The sequence below is a fragment of the Lipophrys pholis genome (assembly GCF_963383615.2).
Source record: "Lipophrys pholis genome assembly, chromosome: 15".
Taxonomy (NCBI): domain Eukaryota; kingdom Metazoa; phylum Chordata; class Actinopteri; order Blenniiformes; family Blenniidae; genus Lipophrys; species Lipophrys pholis.
In genome coordinates this window covers 23687892-23703635 of record NC_137642.1, presented here as the reverse complement: position 1 = coordinate 23703635, position 15744 = coordinate 23687892, and the positions used below count along the sequence as shown (strand labels likewise).

Here is a 15744-nt window from a genome sequence, read left to right as displayed (position 1 = left end):
TGTACATGCACATATACAAATCATGAATACACGCACACAAATGATCAGAGTAATAAAATAAAATTGATATTTAAATAAAATAAGCCAGTATAAAAAAGAAATGAACAGAAATGTGTATAATCAAAAGCATATAGACAAAAGCCCAACAAAAGACTGTCTCCTCAATTGATTGGCATTATTCATTTTCATCAATTAGCTGTTTATTTCTCATTTTTCACCTACATCCACCCTAAATATGATTATGTTGCTCCATTTCCTTAAAGGTCAGGAGTCATTTTGAAAACACACGTAGACATTGAGCAGACTGTCATCGACTGCAACTGCGAGCAGAAGAGCTTTTAGTCGGAGCTGGTTTCTCCAACGGGTCAATTTCACAGACGTGCTGGGATGTAAAAGCAGTGGAAGTCTGCAAAAAACATCTGACGCACTCAGATCTGCCAAAACAGCCAAGATGCAGCATCACTCTGGTTCATTTCCTTCACTCTGATTTATTTATTTATTTTCTGTCCCATAGCTCGCTTTCGTTTTAAAAATTTGTTTTTCATTGTTGGCTGCGATTTTTCACAACAGCGCTGAACATGAGGGAGAAAGTCAGTTTAACATCCATGTTTGTCCAATAACCTGAAAGCCAAAATCAATTTTCTCATATTAAAACCAGTTTTGGACAGACAATTTGAAATTTGTACTCGTGATCTGATGTTCACACACCTTGGATGCTTCATCCGTGTGTGTCTTTGGTTTGGAGGAAGAAGCTGGAGTTTGCATGTTCTTTACATACAGGAAACGAACATGCAAAGGACAGCGCACAGATGTTCTGCAATGCGCAAATATTAACAACCACCTGAAATTTATTGATTCTTTTTCATAACATGAGTCGAGAAACTGACATTTACAACGCCAAAATATGCAGGAAAAATATAATGAGCTAAATTCAGCAACAAAAGCCGTTGGTCATTGGGGAAAACTACGGATATACTGTATGTACTGTATGTGTGAATGTGGGTGTGTGTGTCCTGTGATGGACCTTCAACCAGAGTGTATCCTGCCTTCATAGTCGGCTGGGATTAGCGCAAGCCGGAGATGGATAAAGTGGTTTTAGATAGACGAATGGATAGATCAAGTCGATGTGCAATCACCTGAATAGACAAAAAATAAAGAAATGTTAAGAAATGATATGAGATTGTTTAAATTGAGTCCAGTGTTTGAAATGCACAGAAAGGCAGAATACAGGAAGGTCTATTCGGGTTAATGTTGAGTGTACATGTAAAAAGAACCAACCAAAAAAACAGGGCATTCAGACTGCAGGAGGACAGAACGGAGAAGGACAAACAAGCTGAAGTGGTTTGAAATGAAACAAGAGAGCAAACACAGAGCCCACAAAGCAGGAGAGTGGTTGGGAGTGGCAGGGATTTTATTCATCACCTGTGACATTGTAGTTTTCCGCCTGACAACATGAAAGTAATCATCCAGCCAACAGAGACCGGAGTACTGACATTGCCCAACACGTTGCCCTCTCCAGTCAATCAAACCTTAACTATTTTAATTGGCTGCTTTTAAAAGTGCTGGCCGGTGGATTTTATTCCCTCACAGTCGCTAGCACCTTTTTGAAATTTTTTTAGATATGGTCTTAAATCAGCCGTGATCAGCGTTAGAACCATTTAATGTGTGTGTGCTGTCGTTGCTGAGGTTCGAGCTGCCAAACACAGCATGACGGTCTCCAGGCTGAGGGATTAAAACTCGGCACAATAAACAAAACCTTTTGTGTGTGTGTGTGTGTGTGTGTGTGTGTGTGTGTGTGTGTGTGTGTGTGTGTGTGTGTGTGTGTGTGTGTGTGTGTGTGTGTGTGTGTGTGTGTGTGTGTGTGTGTGTGTGAGGCAGAGAGAAGAGCTCTCTACCTGTTTCATCTCAACTGACTTGACATGCTCTGTTGCCACAAAATAAATCACAAATTGCACACACATACGTTAATATTCGTTGTGGTTGCCACACAGATGCTGAGTCTCATGAACGAATGTTTGTAGTGCGAGAATCAGTCAGATGTGAAGAGGTGAGAGTCAAAAACTGCACTTTATTGAACAATGTGACATTTAGGAGATTTAATCGAGTACATATAACCTTTAAAATGAAGTGTCTCTTACTGTATATAAAAGCATCAGAAGTTATCCATGACCATTACTTATCAACCCATTACAGATTAAATATTCACATTTTAAATTAACAGGTTAGAAATTAAGGAAAACAATGTGGTTGTAGATTCCTTTAAATCTCATATTTACTCAATGTGATTTTCATTTTCGAATGATAAATGGATAGAATGGTGCCTCAGACTGAGGTCCCGTTTACACAACAACGTTTCACGTGACAACAGCTCATCCATTAAAAAAAAGGAGTGTGTTCACACTGCAGCAGCGGACACAGAGACAACAATGTAGTTAGTATGCCGGGCCTCTGGTGGGCGCTGTTGCTTGGTTTTGTAATGAAACAACACAGATGTGTGCAGAGAACAATACGCTATAAACGTGAAGAAAATGGAGAGCACCCGACATCCGCATGGACGGATGACGTATCGGATGCTACCAGGGGTGAGTCTCAACTATAAAACTAGAATGGACGCGAGTCACATCACTTCCTGTCCGCCATGTTTGTTTACAACTGGATGAGCAGGAGGGAGGGGGAGAGATGTGCGCATGCGCAGTAACAGCCCTCATAGCCTTCGGCAGTCTCTGCAGGAGGGAATAGCGACCATGAAAGAATCTTTTCACTTTGGGAGCCGGTATAAAAACTTCGCGGATACAGTGGATCCGCACACTGGTGTCGTGTAAACGGACCCCCCAAAAGTGAAGAAAGTTTTGCGGATACACTCGTATTCGTTGTGGTGTAAACAAGGCCTGAGTCTTGACCTGTAGCGAGGAAGAACCTGGAATCAGATGAAAAGAAACTTAGTTTCGCTGCAAAATGGCTCACATTAGCCTTTGAATGACTGTATAGACCTGCATCCTGTGTTTTGTTCTGGTGGTAACCTCCATATTGTGTTTGAACTGAGTCACTGTAGGAGCAGTCTTCACGCCGTCCAAAAGGGTTTTTGTTGGCGAGAGAGAAACTCTAAGATGTGCAGATAGAGACACGCCCTGAATCAACCTGTTAGTCTGTTGGACTCTGCAGAGGTCAGTCGAGACTGTTGGGAGACCATTTCCCCTGTTGGTCAAAGGTCAGGGACACCGGTGAGGAGAAACATAGTGAGGATTGCTCCATGGTGACAGGATGGTCAGGTCGGTTAGAATAACTGTATTTTCTGTTGCACTACAAGAACACAATATATGAGGTTGTTCCTCATATATAGGCCTGCAAATGTCATATCTGTTAGATCTGTGGTTGTTTTATTATTTTAAATGTCATCATATTGTTGGAGGCTCATGAGATAAGGTTTTGACTATGAGAGCGTGAGACCTGGGTTCAAATCTTTTACCTAAGAATGTCCTGCTCCTTTCATTTAAAAACCATCCGCTATGGCAAAACTTATAGTACATAAATGCATCCTTTATTGTATGTAAATTATATTTCTTGAGTGACTTTCACTTAATGAATTTACCACAGAGTTCTCCAAAAGATGGCCACACGAGGCTCCGGTGGAGTATGCCAGTTCCCCCAAAGTAAAAAATCAACACAGGAAAAATCTAATCTAAACTACAGGGTAAAAAGTTATCTCATATAAAACTTTTGTCTTTTTACATATTTACGATTTGTCACGTTTTTTTGGAGGATCATTTTTACTACAAACCGGAATTTTAACTTGCCAGAATATAGAAAAAAAAACTCTGAAGAATTTTTGGTTTGTTGATTTTGAGGAAAAATCCACTAGAATTTAGATTCTACAGACAGTTCCTCATTAAAAGTTGGTTAAAAAAACTAAATAATCACCTTGTAACACTTAAATGGTTTTGTCTTGTCACATGAAGAAATGTGAATGTGAAGTCTTGAGAACGTCTTTAACCACTGGTCAAATATACACACAACAAAACAAGCAGTGTTGAGAGAGAGAGAGAGAGCGAGAGAGACACACCTTGGACTACCTCCTCTGTGATGGATCTGGTTACAGGTTACACACACACAAAAACACACACGCACACACACACACACACACACACACACACACACACACACACACACACACACACACACACACACACACACACACACACACACACACACTCAAACACTAAAACACTTCCATGGGAACCCCTGCCAGCTCTGTTAAAGTACAATGGATATTTGTCAGTGTCAGCTGCACTTACACACACACACACACACACACACACACACACACACACACACACACACACACACACACACACACACACACACACACACACACACACACACACACACACACACACACGCGCACGCACTATGATAAAGAATGCATTGTTTTCTGCATCCTGGAAAACAAGAACACCTTTTTTAGTCTTTCGAAGGACAAAAATATCAATAAAATCTCAATATTTCCTCAACCTGCAGGCCAAACAGAGGTGAAGTGGATTGTCGGAGTGACGTCCCCCTGTTAGGACAGAGGTCAGATGTTCAAATCATCAAGATGATCGGATCAGAAATTTATGATGATATTTCCACAAATGGTGTCGTTCACACATAAACCTCGTCCTCAACATCCACAACAGTCTGGAGACATTTATCTGGAAATATATACTCTTTGTGTTTTTCAGCTTAAATTTGTACACTTGCTTTTTCACAACGTTTAGAAAATAAGCCAAAATACATGAAGCTCTTGTAAGAAACTCATTATTTTCTAATGAACATGACTTACAGCTTGATAATAGAGTTCGAATATGGAAAAATAACACCATCTGTTTCTAATAAAATGGCAAAAAGCATTGTAGGAGCCGTGGTAAAGGTTAAATATTACTTTGAAATTCCACTTATTCCTTTATTTGTAATTGTTTATTGAGAAAAAACACAATAACTTCTGATTTCCTCACAATTTGCATTCTGTTTGTATTGTATATATAAGAAAAATACACATAGTGTAGTATCAAGATTATTTTCATTCTGTATTGTAGCCTTCATGGGTTTTCCTCATAATTATCATTGACATAAGGATAGTAAGGGTTTATTTAAATCTGATCCACTTCAGTGCAGCAACACAAACTAAAAAATGTACATGAATTTACATAAAAGCTGAATCTTTATATGTGATACTATAAGTACACGAGATGACCAGTGAGTGTGTATTTTAGTGAACACACAATTAGACCAATAGATGCCATAATGTAAGCAAAAATTCTGTCGGTGGCTTTTTGTTGGTGTCCTTTCATTCTGTATCATATTTCATGGAATTGGAAGACCCAACCATCTACAACAGGTTCATTTACTTTGTGTTCTGCATTTTTCCCTGTACAGTGCTTAGCAATGGAAAGTGTCTTTACTCAAAAATACAACCTGAGCCTTCCTGGATCATATTTCCTGTAACTATTTCATTGGAAACTCCCACATTCCCGCTCAACTTGCTCCTCTTTCCCTCTGCTCACACACTCACAATGAGGTTTTTCCTCCCCTACACTTCAGTCAAGGAAAATATGAGCGACGTTACCAAATCTGTGTGTGGTCGCTTTTTTAAGGGTTTTTTATTAAGGACTAACAAATATATCAAGTTTTCTATACATTCTTCAAATCTTGAAGGGGCATCCAGTGACTCCTGAATTAATCAGACATGATTCTACACACAGGCCGAAACATGTATTTATCACATACAATACCATGTGTTTTATTCATATTGATTATTAATCATGTATAAATGCTATTTGCTGCAGTAATCCCATTAGCTTTTCTCCATGTGTTTATGCAAAAATGTATATTCACAATATCTTTGTTTATTGTATATTTTGTCCTACGTAGATACGTTTTCCATGAACAGAATAGAATAGTAAAACTTTATTAATCCCAGACGAAAATTCTTGAAACTTCCCATCATCATTATAATGGGAGCTGTTATAAAGCAGGTGCACTAATATGGATGCATATTGGTTTTATTCAACATGCATTTATTGCATACTGTTCACTTTGACAATTAATTAGCAATATAACACATAGAGCGTTATTAGAATAATTTCAAACATTGTTAAGCATTGTTAAATGGGCCTGTATCACCTGTGATACCATAAACTTCCATTTGTGGAAATTAGCTCACAGTTCACAGGGATTAAGGCCTGATCCAGGAAAGGTTTTTTTGGAGGACTTTTCACTGTATTTTACAGCAGAAGGTTTCATTAAAATTGGCTTTGTGTTCAGATTGTAGTCAATTTCAGTAGTAATTGTTTGTTTCATAATCATTTCAACACGTGTACTCTTTGCCACAACAAAAAAAAAGTTTAAAGTTTAGATTCAAAAGTTATTTTGGTGCTATTATGTGGAAGAATTTCCCTCTGGGAATAATAAAGTATTTCTATTCTTTTCTAATCTACCGATCGGGCCTTCTCACGATGACATGGGCTGTAGGTGGCCCCTTGAACTAAAATGTGTTTGACACCACGGGGGTAAACCAATACAAATAACCTGGACATCAACACAGGAAAGAGACTTGAGGGGACAGTAAGAGACTGGACACTGTAATGAGATAGAAAGGTTGGTGGACACCACCCACCCTCAAGGTCACTCTGCTGATCCATGGAAGGACAAACAGACTCTTAAAACCTTCAACAAATAGCCTAAAATACAGTTCCATCAGTAGGGTTGGGCAAGCTACTGAAAATTAGTACTTGAATTACATATAGGGTAGTTACTTAAAAAACTGGTAGGAAAAGTTTTGGTTGAGTTACATTAGCTTGTCTTTCTTAATTCGATTACTGTAGTAGTATTGTAGTGACAAATAAAATAATGAATTATCAGCCAATTAATACGTAGCAGCTTTAAAGTAACAAGTTACTTTGTCACTCCTTCTATCCAGTCACATTTATTTATTCTATGTGGACTTATTTTATTGATTTCGCCATTATGATAACTGATATTCTAATTAGGATCCAAAACAATATTTGAGTGGCTCAGAGGGTTTTTACTGTCTCACTGTCGACAGATATTTGAGTCGCCTTGATGTTGTGCCAGTTTTGTTCCACTCTAAATAAAACTGTCCGGGCAGCCAGCAGTCACCACAGCAACAACAACAACACGGGAATGTGGAAATACAGGATGTGCAATATGATCGACCTGCAAACTGGGCATGCGTGTGATGTGTGTGTGTGTGCGCGCGCGTGTGTGTGTGTGCGCGCACACTTAAGGAGGACCACTTCAAGTGTTCTCGGAGAAACATGAATGGTGTTTTGGAGTCTTTAAGAAAAGGCCGTTTTGATGTTTAGAGAGTGAAATGAGAGTTAGATTTATTTAGGATCGAGGTCATGTTGGAGAAACAGATGACTGATGTAGATGGGCGTGGTCCAGTCAGCTTTAGTGGAGAAAAGTGGAGAGGAAAAGTCAATTGTTCTGAGAAGAGGATGAAAGATTGATTTTCTTTTTTTCAGTTTTACATACTAAACCCCACTAATGGTTCGAATATCTATCATTCTCATAAATCAATTATTCCCTTAAAGTGAACCACAGCGGAAAATCCCTAAGGAATTGACTTCCATGCGTTTTTACAGTTGAAGGTAAAGCGAACCGTCACATATCACAGCTCCGTATTGAACTGCTGTGTGTCGAGTACGAGTCTGCGCCCGGACTGAACCGACCTCCCACTGCTCCTCTTCTTTTATACCCACCTATAAAAAGACTGCGGCAAAGTAATTATCAACTCTGCCCTGACGTCCTGTAACCCTACACCACACACACACACACACACACACACACACACACACACACACACACACACACACACACACACACACACACACACACACACACACACACACACACACACACACACACACACACACACACACACACACACACACACACACCTGATGTTGAACAAATGGGTGTCGCCATCTCACACAACAGGACTGGAAAATAAATATCAGCAAATGACGCTATGAAGCCACACAGTTTCATGATACTCTGAATAGTTATTCACTGGATTTTCTCTATTATGGTTGAAAGTATTTTGTGATTCAGAAGTTCTGCAGAGCTGTGTCATAGTTGGCGCAAAAAATCTCTCCAGTTAAAAAAGTGCAGATAAATTATATCCTTACAAAATAAAATTTGTGGAAAATTTGTTGAAAATACAACAAAATGTACGCCGTTTGGAACGGCGGCCAATGAGGATGAAGAAAAACTGAAATCCAAAGAGTGTCTGACACAACGTGTAGATGAGGAATGTAACTCACATACAGTGAGAACTAATCGATTGTTGGGTTTGTTGTTTAGGGCTTTTTGTTCATAAGTTACGAATGTAATAGTTTATTCATTCAGCCGATTCCTTTTCTTTGTCATTTAAAGTGAACAGTATTTTGATTGTGTTTGTATTTTATATGTGCACTATGACCCGTATTAAACCAATCATTCATTTATTCTTTCAAAACAGTTGGGGTGGGGGTGGGGGTGGGTGGGAGGTTTGCATGTTCTCTATGCAAGCAGTCTTGTTTAAAAAATTCAATTCATGACCCTGATTTAGCTAAAATAAAGAAAATATGGTTTTCTCATGTCACATGTCTTGAGGCAGTTAACAGCGATCAGCCACAATCAGTGCCTTTGTAAACATAAAGTAAACTAACATGTTCCGTTTAGTTTTCTGAGGTTTTTTTTTTATTTTTTTTACCAAACGAGTGTCATTTAGTTTCTCAGTGCAGAAGAGAGTATTTTTATTAAAATAATTTTTGATGCAGTTTTGTTGATTATAGTGGCGAATGTAAGGAAAGCAGTGAGACGTGTGTTCTTTACATGCCTGTTTCATTAATTTGAGTGAGTGTGTGTTATTGTGTTGAATCAGCTCGGCCTAAGTTGGATGAAATGTCTGAGAAGACAAGGAGAATCACTGACAACTTCTTCAAAGTTATTTTATTTAGAGCACACATTTAATATAATTCTATCAAAAAAAAATAAAATAAAAAGCAGTGTAAAAAATATCAAAGTTCTCTCAAATGGCTTCTCTGTCTGGATGCAGTGGATGTCTCTGTCACCGCCTAATACTGAGAAGGTCAAAGGTCAACTCGGTCACGTCAAAGGCGAGATGTGAGTGTGCGGGGCTGACGAAGACGTCCAGACCTCCCGTTTGTCCCGCGGAGTGCTGCTGGCTCTTCAGAGTGTCCAGGGTGGTGTAGATGACCCGGGCCCGCTGCTCCTCGGAGGACGGGTCGGCCCAGCGGTGGCCGGGCAGCGACGGCGAGTGCAGGAGGAAATACACCGAGGACATGTAGACTTTAGCAAACTGGTGTTTCAAAAAGGACGAGTCTCTCTGTGAACACAGAGGAGAGAGAAACTGTTGATAATCACATCTACTCATTTTTAACTCTTAAGAGAGGAGCGCCACCTCTTTGTCCAGACTGACAGCACCCTCTACAGGTGTGTCCTGCTATTACAGCTACATCAGTTTTCGTCAACAACACTGACTTTTACTACTTATTTATAGTCACTTTTCTAACCACGTATTTACAGTGAAATGAATAGAATAGGATAAAAAGTTGTCACAAAATGACACACAAACACACCTTCTGTGCTCGGCTCATGTTGGCCTTGGCGTCCATCCAGACACTCTGAAAGAGAAGTCATGATTTTAGATTCGACACAATCACTATGTGATGTGAGTCTAATCAGTTTAATGGATTCTGAATTTAAGATTTCTCTTTTCAACATATACTCATTCATTGTTTTAGCATTGGAGCAAACAACATTATAATAAATTAGAGTTCAACTTTCTGACCCTGAGTGCATCCAGGAGATCGGTTTGTTCCAGCAGCACAGGGAAGGTTGACAGGATCGGGCTGCAAATTAGATCTGAAACAGAGAAAAATGTTAGAATATACTCTTGTTTTTTGTTGCTGTGAACATTTAAGACTGTTACCTGCATTCTGCATGGTGGGCCTGTCCATCAGCAGTGTATCAGCCAGCAGCTGCCTGTGCAAGGCCAGCAGGTGGACGCTGCTCTGACAGTGTAATAGAGTATCTGGAAGAAGACTGAGGGAGGAAAAGATACTGGTTTCGAACATCTGAGGCTGGGATGTCAACACAGGGGCCTTATGTTTGACACCCCTGATCCAAGGTGATCCATTCATGTATTTAAATACATCTAATGAGGAATATTTGCACTAAATCATTAAATAAAACACAGTGTGTTTAAGGTATAAGGCATATTTTTCTGGCTTACTTAAGCTGTGTTCTGGTTTGGTTGTTGGCCGATTTCAGCTTTACAATCAGTTTGGGCTGCCGCCTGGCCTGGAGCATCTGCTGGAGTACACCGCCTGGAGCTGGGAGGAGAACAGACACACTGATTAGAACACAATTCTATTTAATTTTACCCTCACATGAACGTTTCAATATTAGGTTTGTCCCCGTCTTCTTACATCCTCTGGTAATTGTCGGCTCCACTGGTACATCCTCCTCATAGGGAGTCCCACCGTTCACCGGGACCTCGTACGTCCTGAACACAGGAAGCATTTTTACATACTGAGAGCAGTTGAGAAAGTCAAGTTCAGATTCAGTGTGAGGATGAGGCATTTCAGAATATCTTTCAGAAGAAATACACAAACATCTTTTTGTGATTTATTTGTGGATAAACCTGTTTGGAAGTGGATTTCCTGCATCGTCGGTCAGTTTTAGGAAAGCCCAGCCACAACTTAAGTCTCCTCTCTCGCCTGTGGACTGAAACAAACCCACACGCTCGATAAGTTCACATGACAGCAGAAAAGTCTTTCCAATTCTCTTAAGTGTTATGCGTGCGTACATTTCTTATAAAAGTTACTCCAAGTTCAAAGAGGATGCCGAGGTCGGGAGACGTAGAGATGCAGCGTAAGAAACAGTCTCCGTTCATTAAGGTGGGCAGGATGCCGGTCATCTGGAACAAATGAAATTAGGATGTGCTGAATGTCAGAGGAGGTTTTGTTTAACAGCGACGTGAACGTTATGAGTTTTTTGAGGTTTCCGATACCCTTGGAGAGAAGCTCCAGGTCTTTGGGCTCTTGGAGTTGTAGGCTGCTCTCACAGTGTGGATGTTGCTTAAAATCTAGATCACAAGCATAAAAACTATCAAAGACAGTTGTGCTTTTCAGATTTCCCACAAAGAACGTAGAGCTATTATTATCTGTAGGGAAAAAAAAAAAGCAAGTTTTAGAATTCAGGGCTGTATAGCCATCAGAGAGAACTCCTGATACCTGAGTCCCATCGAAGGCACAGAGTCGAACGTGTCTGCTCAGGACCTGAACTCCGACCCCTGGAGTGGGAATCATCCGGCAGTTCCACAAAGTGAAGCAAACACACGTCTTGACCTGCCGTGCACGAACCTGCATGCAAGAGAACTCTACAGTGAGCAAAAAATTGGAACTCAACAAAGCCCATTGGAGACAAACGTCATGGCCGAGTAATATTTACGAAGTCTCACCCTGCCAGTGTCAACGTCAAGGAAGAGATCCTTAAAGGAGAGCTGTGACTGACTGAGCTCCGGCTGAATGTAGTGACTCCCTCTGTATTTTACACCTAGAATCAGAAAGTCAGTAACAGATATGCTCTTTAATTACGTAGAATTTGTGAGGTAAAGCACTAGGAGTACCAGAAAAGCAGCTACAAAGAGAAGCAAAACCATAAAAAAAAAGGGACATAAACTACAAAAAGACAAAAACAAATGCAAAGGAACCTAAAAATTGCATTAGGAAAAATGTTACTTTGGTATCTTGTAACTTGAGGGTCATCGTTTACTTTAAAGCTCAGAATATATCTATTGAGACAAATACTTCTGTTTTACTGACTATAGATCAAGAATGAAGCTCTCATTCATTTCTTATATTTCATACACAAAAAACAGAAACTGGCAAAGTATTGTGAATTCTTAAACGGCTAAACACCATGGGGATTCATTGGAAACGAGCAGCAGTAACCAGCAAGTAAAACTTTGCCACTGCTGCTTTGCCAGAATTTAATAAGTATGAATTGTTGTGTTTTCGGTTTGAAATGAACTAATTAGTTTCCCCCATAATGACCTTCCTCCACCAGAAGTTTATTGAGAGTTGATGGTCTGAATCCGGACGGGATCGCCCCCATGGCAGACAGCACATCTGTCGTATCAATCTAAAACAATACAGAAATCCACATCATGCACAGTTCAGAATTGTACACTTAAAATACTTAAAATAGGAATAAAATGCAGTTCAACCTCAGTCAAGGCCTTTCTGACAGTCGACCAGTTTGCATGTGAAGCACTGAAGGAGAAGAAGAAACAACGTGGATTTATAAATATTAACATTCATATATTAGAGGTGGTTGAAGGTTCAAAACACTGCACCTCTTCCTCTCTTGGGCATGGGTCACCTCTTCATCCGATTCCTCATCATCGTCACTTTCATCGTCTTCATTTTCACTGTCTTCAGCGCCGGAGCCGGTCTAAACACATTACAGGTGTATTCACTGAACGTCTCACAGCTCTTAAGAATATAAGAGGCTGAGGAGTGACAGTCACACACCGGAGCAGCGTTTGTACCTGCAGGAAGGTTTTTGGAACAACTCCTCTGTTGCCTTTGCTGTCCTGAGCCAGCCACCATCCATCTGACGTCTTCCTGATGATCCTCACTACTTCCCCCTGCTGAAACGCCATGACAATGGAAACGTGAGGCAACTTCTTTAAAACTGCTCACATTAGAAACCCCACAGAAGTGTTCCGCTCACGGAGGTGTATTGCTTTTCTTTACTGTAACAAACTTTGTTTTAAATTTGACATTTGAAGATAGAAGGAGGAAAGTGTTCATGCTCCAACAAGACTGACCTGCTCATGATTTCATAAATCTACAAAATCATATAAGATTAATGTTTGGGGTTTTTTTGGGGCACGGACAGTGCTCTTTTTTCTTTTTTTTTTAACCTTTTGCATCTCTTACAAAAAGATGCTATTTACAAGAAGTGGCTCCAGATGAACGAACGCAAAGGATTTTTAACGCAACTGAGGCCGTTATTACAGTTCGTCGACACGGGCTTCACTCAACCTTTGAAAAGGTAGGAATCCTTTGTGAAATTAGCGGTTCTGTCACTACAGCCCAACACACAATTCTAGTACGCTTTAAATTATTGTACCCGAACAGAGAGGTCGCCGCCCTCCTCTCCTTTAAAGTCACCCAGGACGGTGTAGATGCGGCAGTCTGGATGAAATGGCGGCTTCATTGCTCTCTTCTCCTTTTCATCATCATCGTCTTCACTACTGTCTTCGTCACTGCTGTCTTCATCATCATCATCATCATCATCATCATCATCATCGACAACTCCATTCTCACTGTCGTCCTTTGAAACATCACTGTGAAGCAAGTATTGGAAATGTTAAAAGCTATTTGAAGTTACAATCTAATAAATACACTTCAAAGTAGCACTTCTATGTCCTGACAAGCACAAAAGGACATTTTATCTTTTTTTATGCTTTACATTGGGAAATGTTGATCCATGTGAGATGGAACAACTGAACCACTTTGTTTTGGAATATCAGGCAGTTTATGGATGGCAAAAGTACGAAGCCGTACGAACATTGCGTGTGAAATAAAATGTTAAATTGTGGCCACAACTTTACTGGTCTCGAATTAGTATTTTTGTGGTCACATAAGTTTTATTACCGATGTCACATCTGGGGCTTTGTAGAAAAGAGCATCATAAATACTCATACATGACCCCTGTCCGTTTTCTTTTCTTTTTCTGTAATGTCCATGCACATCACTGACCCTGTGGTGGTGCTGGGTCCCGGTGGTGAAAGCGCCAGAGAGAGGCTGTTCAAACGCTCCAAGATGCTTTGCAGTCGCGTCTCTTCTTTCTGTTTCCTCTGATCATAGTTGCCCACCGGAGCCAGCTCGTCCGCCTAGAGAGTCAAGCAACAAGCATTAGGAGTGATGTGTTTTTCGACTAGTTCGTGATTTTAATGGTGGCAAAAAAAAACACACAGACTGAAAATTTCAACCACTGAAACTGTGCAGGATCATGAGATCTTCGCTTTTAAAACATAGTCAAGTTATTTTGGGCTCTCACTAATAGGAAATCAGATGGATCGAGAGATTATAATAGACATTATTTCTGGTTTGCACAGATTGAATGCATATGTCACCAACCTATATTATTATTACTGTTATTCATTTATTTATTTACTGAGAGGAAAACTTTGTTATTAATTTTCTTTTCTTTCTTATTGTTTTTGTACCTTATATTCGAAAAAATAAAAATAAAATAAAAAATAAACATTTCAATCAATTTCAAACCAACCTTTGTGAGTGTCTTCAGCATATTTTGTGTCTTCTCCACCAACATCTGCAGCTCTTGACATCTTTTGGAGAGGAGACATTCAGACTTTTAGACATTATGTTATCGAGGGACTGAAGCCCTTAAGAAGACTAGTTTATAAACCACAATCATTTACTTTCTAGATGCATCTTCGATGGTTGTGACCTGCTTCTCTGCATCCTTCACCAGGCTGTCAACCTGCACCAGAATAAAAATAAGAGGAAACCTCACTCATGCAAAGAAGGCATACACTTATACAGCTGACTATTTTCCACGTGTAATAAAATTATGTAACTTGTGTTGATTATTTCTAGCCTTTCACCACACAGCATCTATCTGCGACTGTTCACGGTTAATGTAGCGAGAGCAATACTCAACTAAAGGCGGCTCATATTATAAAATATATCTAGTCGACTTCAAGCCTTCATTTTGCCGAGTTTATAAAGGATCTGACAGTGTTTCAGCTTCATCACATGAAGTTATCCGATCACAGTTAATCGAGACATCAACTTTGATTCACGATACATACAAGCGCGATCCTCTAACAAACCTGCTTTTCAATGTCGTCCACTTCCCTCTGTGCGAGCTGCAGCGGGCCTCTTCTTTTCAGCGGCATTTATTCTCTATTTATTCTCTGTTTTGAGTCATAAAGTCCACGAGTTAGCTGTTAGCTTAGTGCTTAGCCTGCTAGCTGACGCTACACGTCCACTGGTTGCTGGGCAACCGACTTCTTCGGCTGAAGTGAACTGTATAAAACCTCCAAATATTCACATGGGTGAGTTTCTTTTCATTTTTAATGCGTTTCAAATAAAATAGGGATATATTTATGTTATCAATGGTGATATAATAAATGATAAATGAACAGCATAAAATATCTGACAAGCTTTTCCTTGTAAACGTTGGTAGTTTTATTGCGCGACTGCCGCCTGTTGGTCTGGAGGAGAAACCTAAATACTATATAAATTATATTTCTACTTGTTAAACGTGTCATTTAAGATGTTCAAAACTTGCAACTGTTTTATGGAGTTACTCCTGATAGGGTTTTTAACAATATTCTGTAAGGAAAATTCTATGATCAAGTCAGATTTTTTTAATGCAAGAATGCCTCTCCATGCATTATATTATTATAGCATGATATGGTTGTTGGTCCTAAACTCTTCAGTCGACATCAAGACAATAGTTAATATATAAAAGCACTGCAAACTCCCTCTGTTCAGGGGATCCTACTTTTTACAGATTCCAATCCCATCATTTACTGTATTTGAGTTTGGAAAAACAGCAAATGCATCATGAAACACTCATGCTATTTTCTATATTGTTGACTGACTAGGCTTCACCCCAGTGATGTTTCAA

General features: G+C 39.7%; 1 protein-coding gene across 1 annotated transcript; it reads right to left on the bottom strand.

Moving 5' to 3' along the window:
- Window positions 1-8976: 8976 nt before the first annotated feature.
- nphp1 (nephronophthisis 1) lies at window positions 8977-15116 on the bottom strand. The gene is made up of 20 exons (XM_080481156.1): window positions 14942-15116; window positions 14528-14589; window positions 14374-14434; window positions 13842-13975; window positions 13210-13426; window positions 12623-12724; window positions 12428-12525; window positions 12299-12344; window positions 12126-12213; window positions 11531-11625; window positions 11304-11432; window positions 11081-11155; window positions 10877-10987; window positions 10712-10794; window positions 10497-10573; window positions 10301-10400; window positions 9998-10110; window positions 9857-9930; window positions 9645-9689; window positions 8977-9391 (listed from the first exon to the last, which is right to left on the bottom strand). The coding sequence occupies exons 1-20, from the start codon at window positions 15005-15007 to the stop codon at window positions 9113-9115; spliced, it is 2055 nt and encodes a 684-aa protein (XP_080337282.1). The 5' UTR covers window positions 15008-15116; the 3' UTR covers window positions 8977-9112.
- Window positions 15117-15744: the final 628 nt, after the last annotated feature.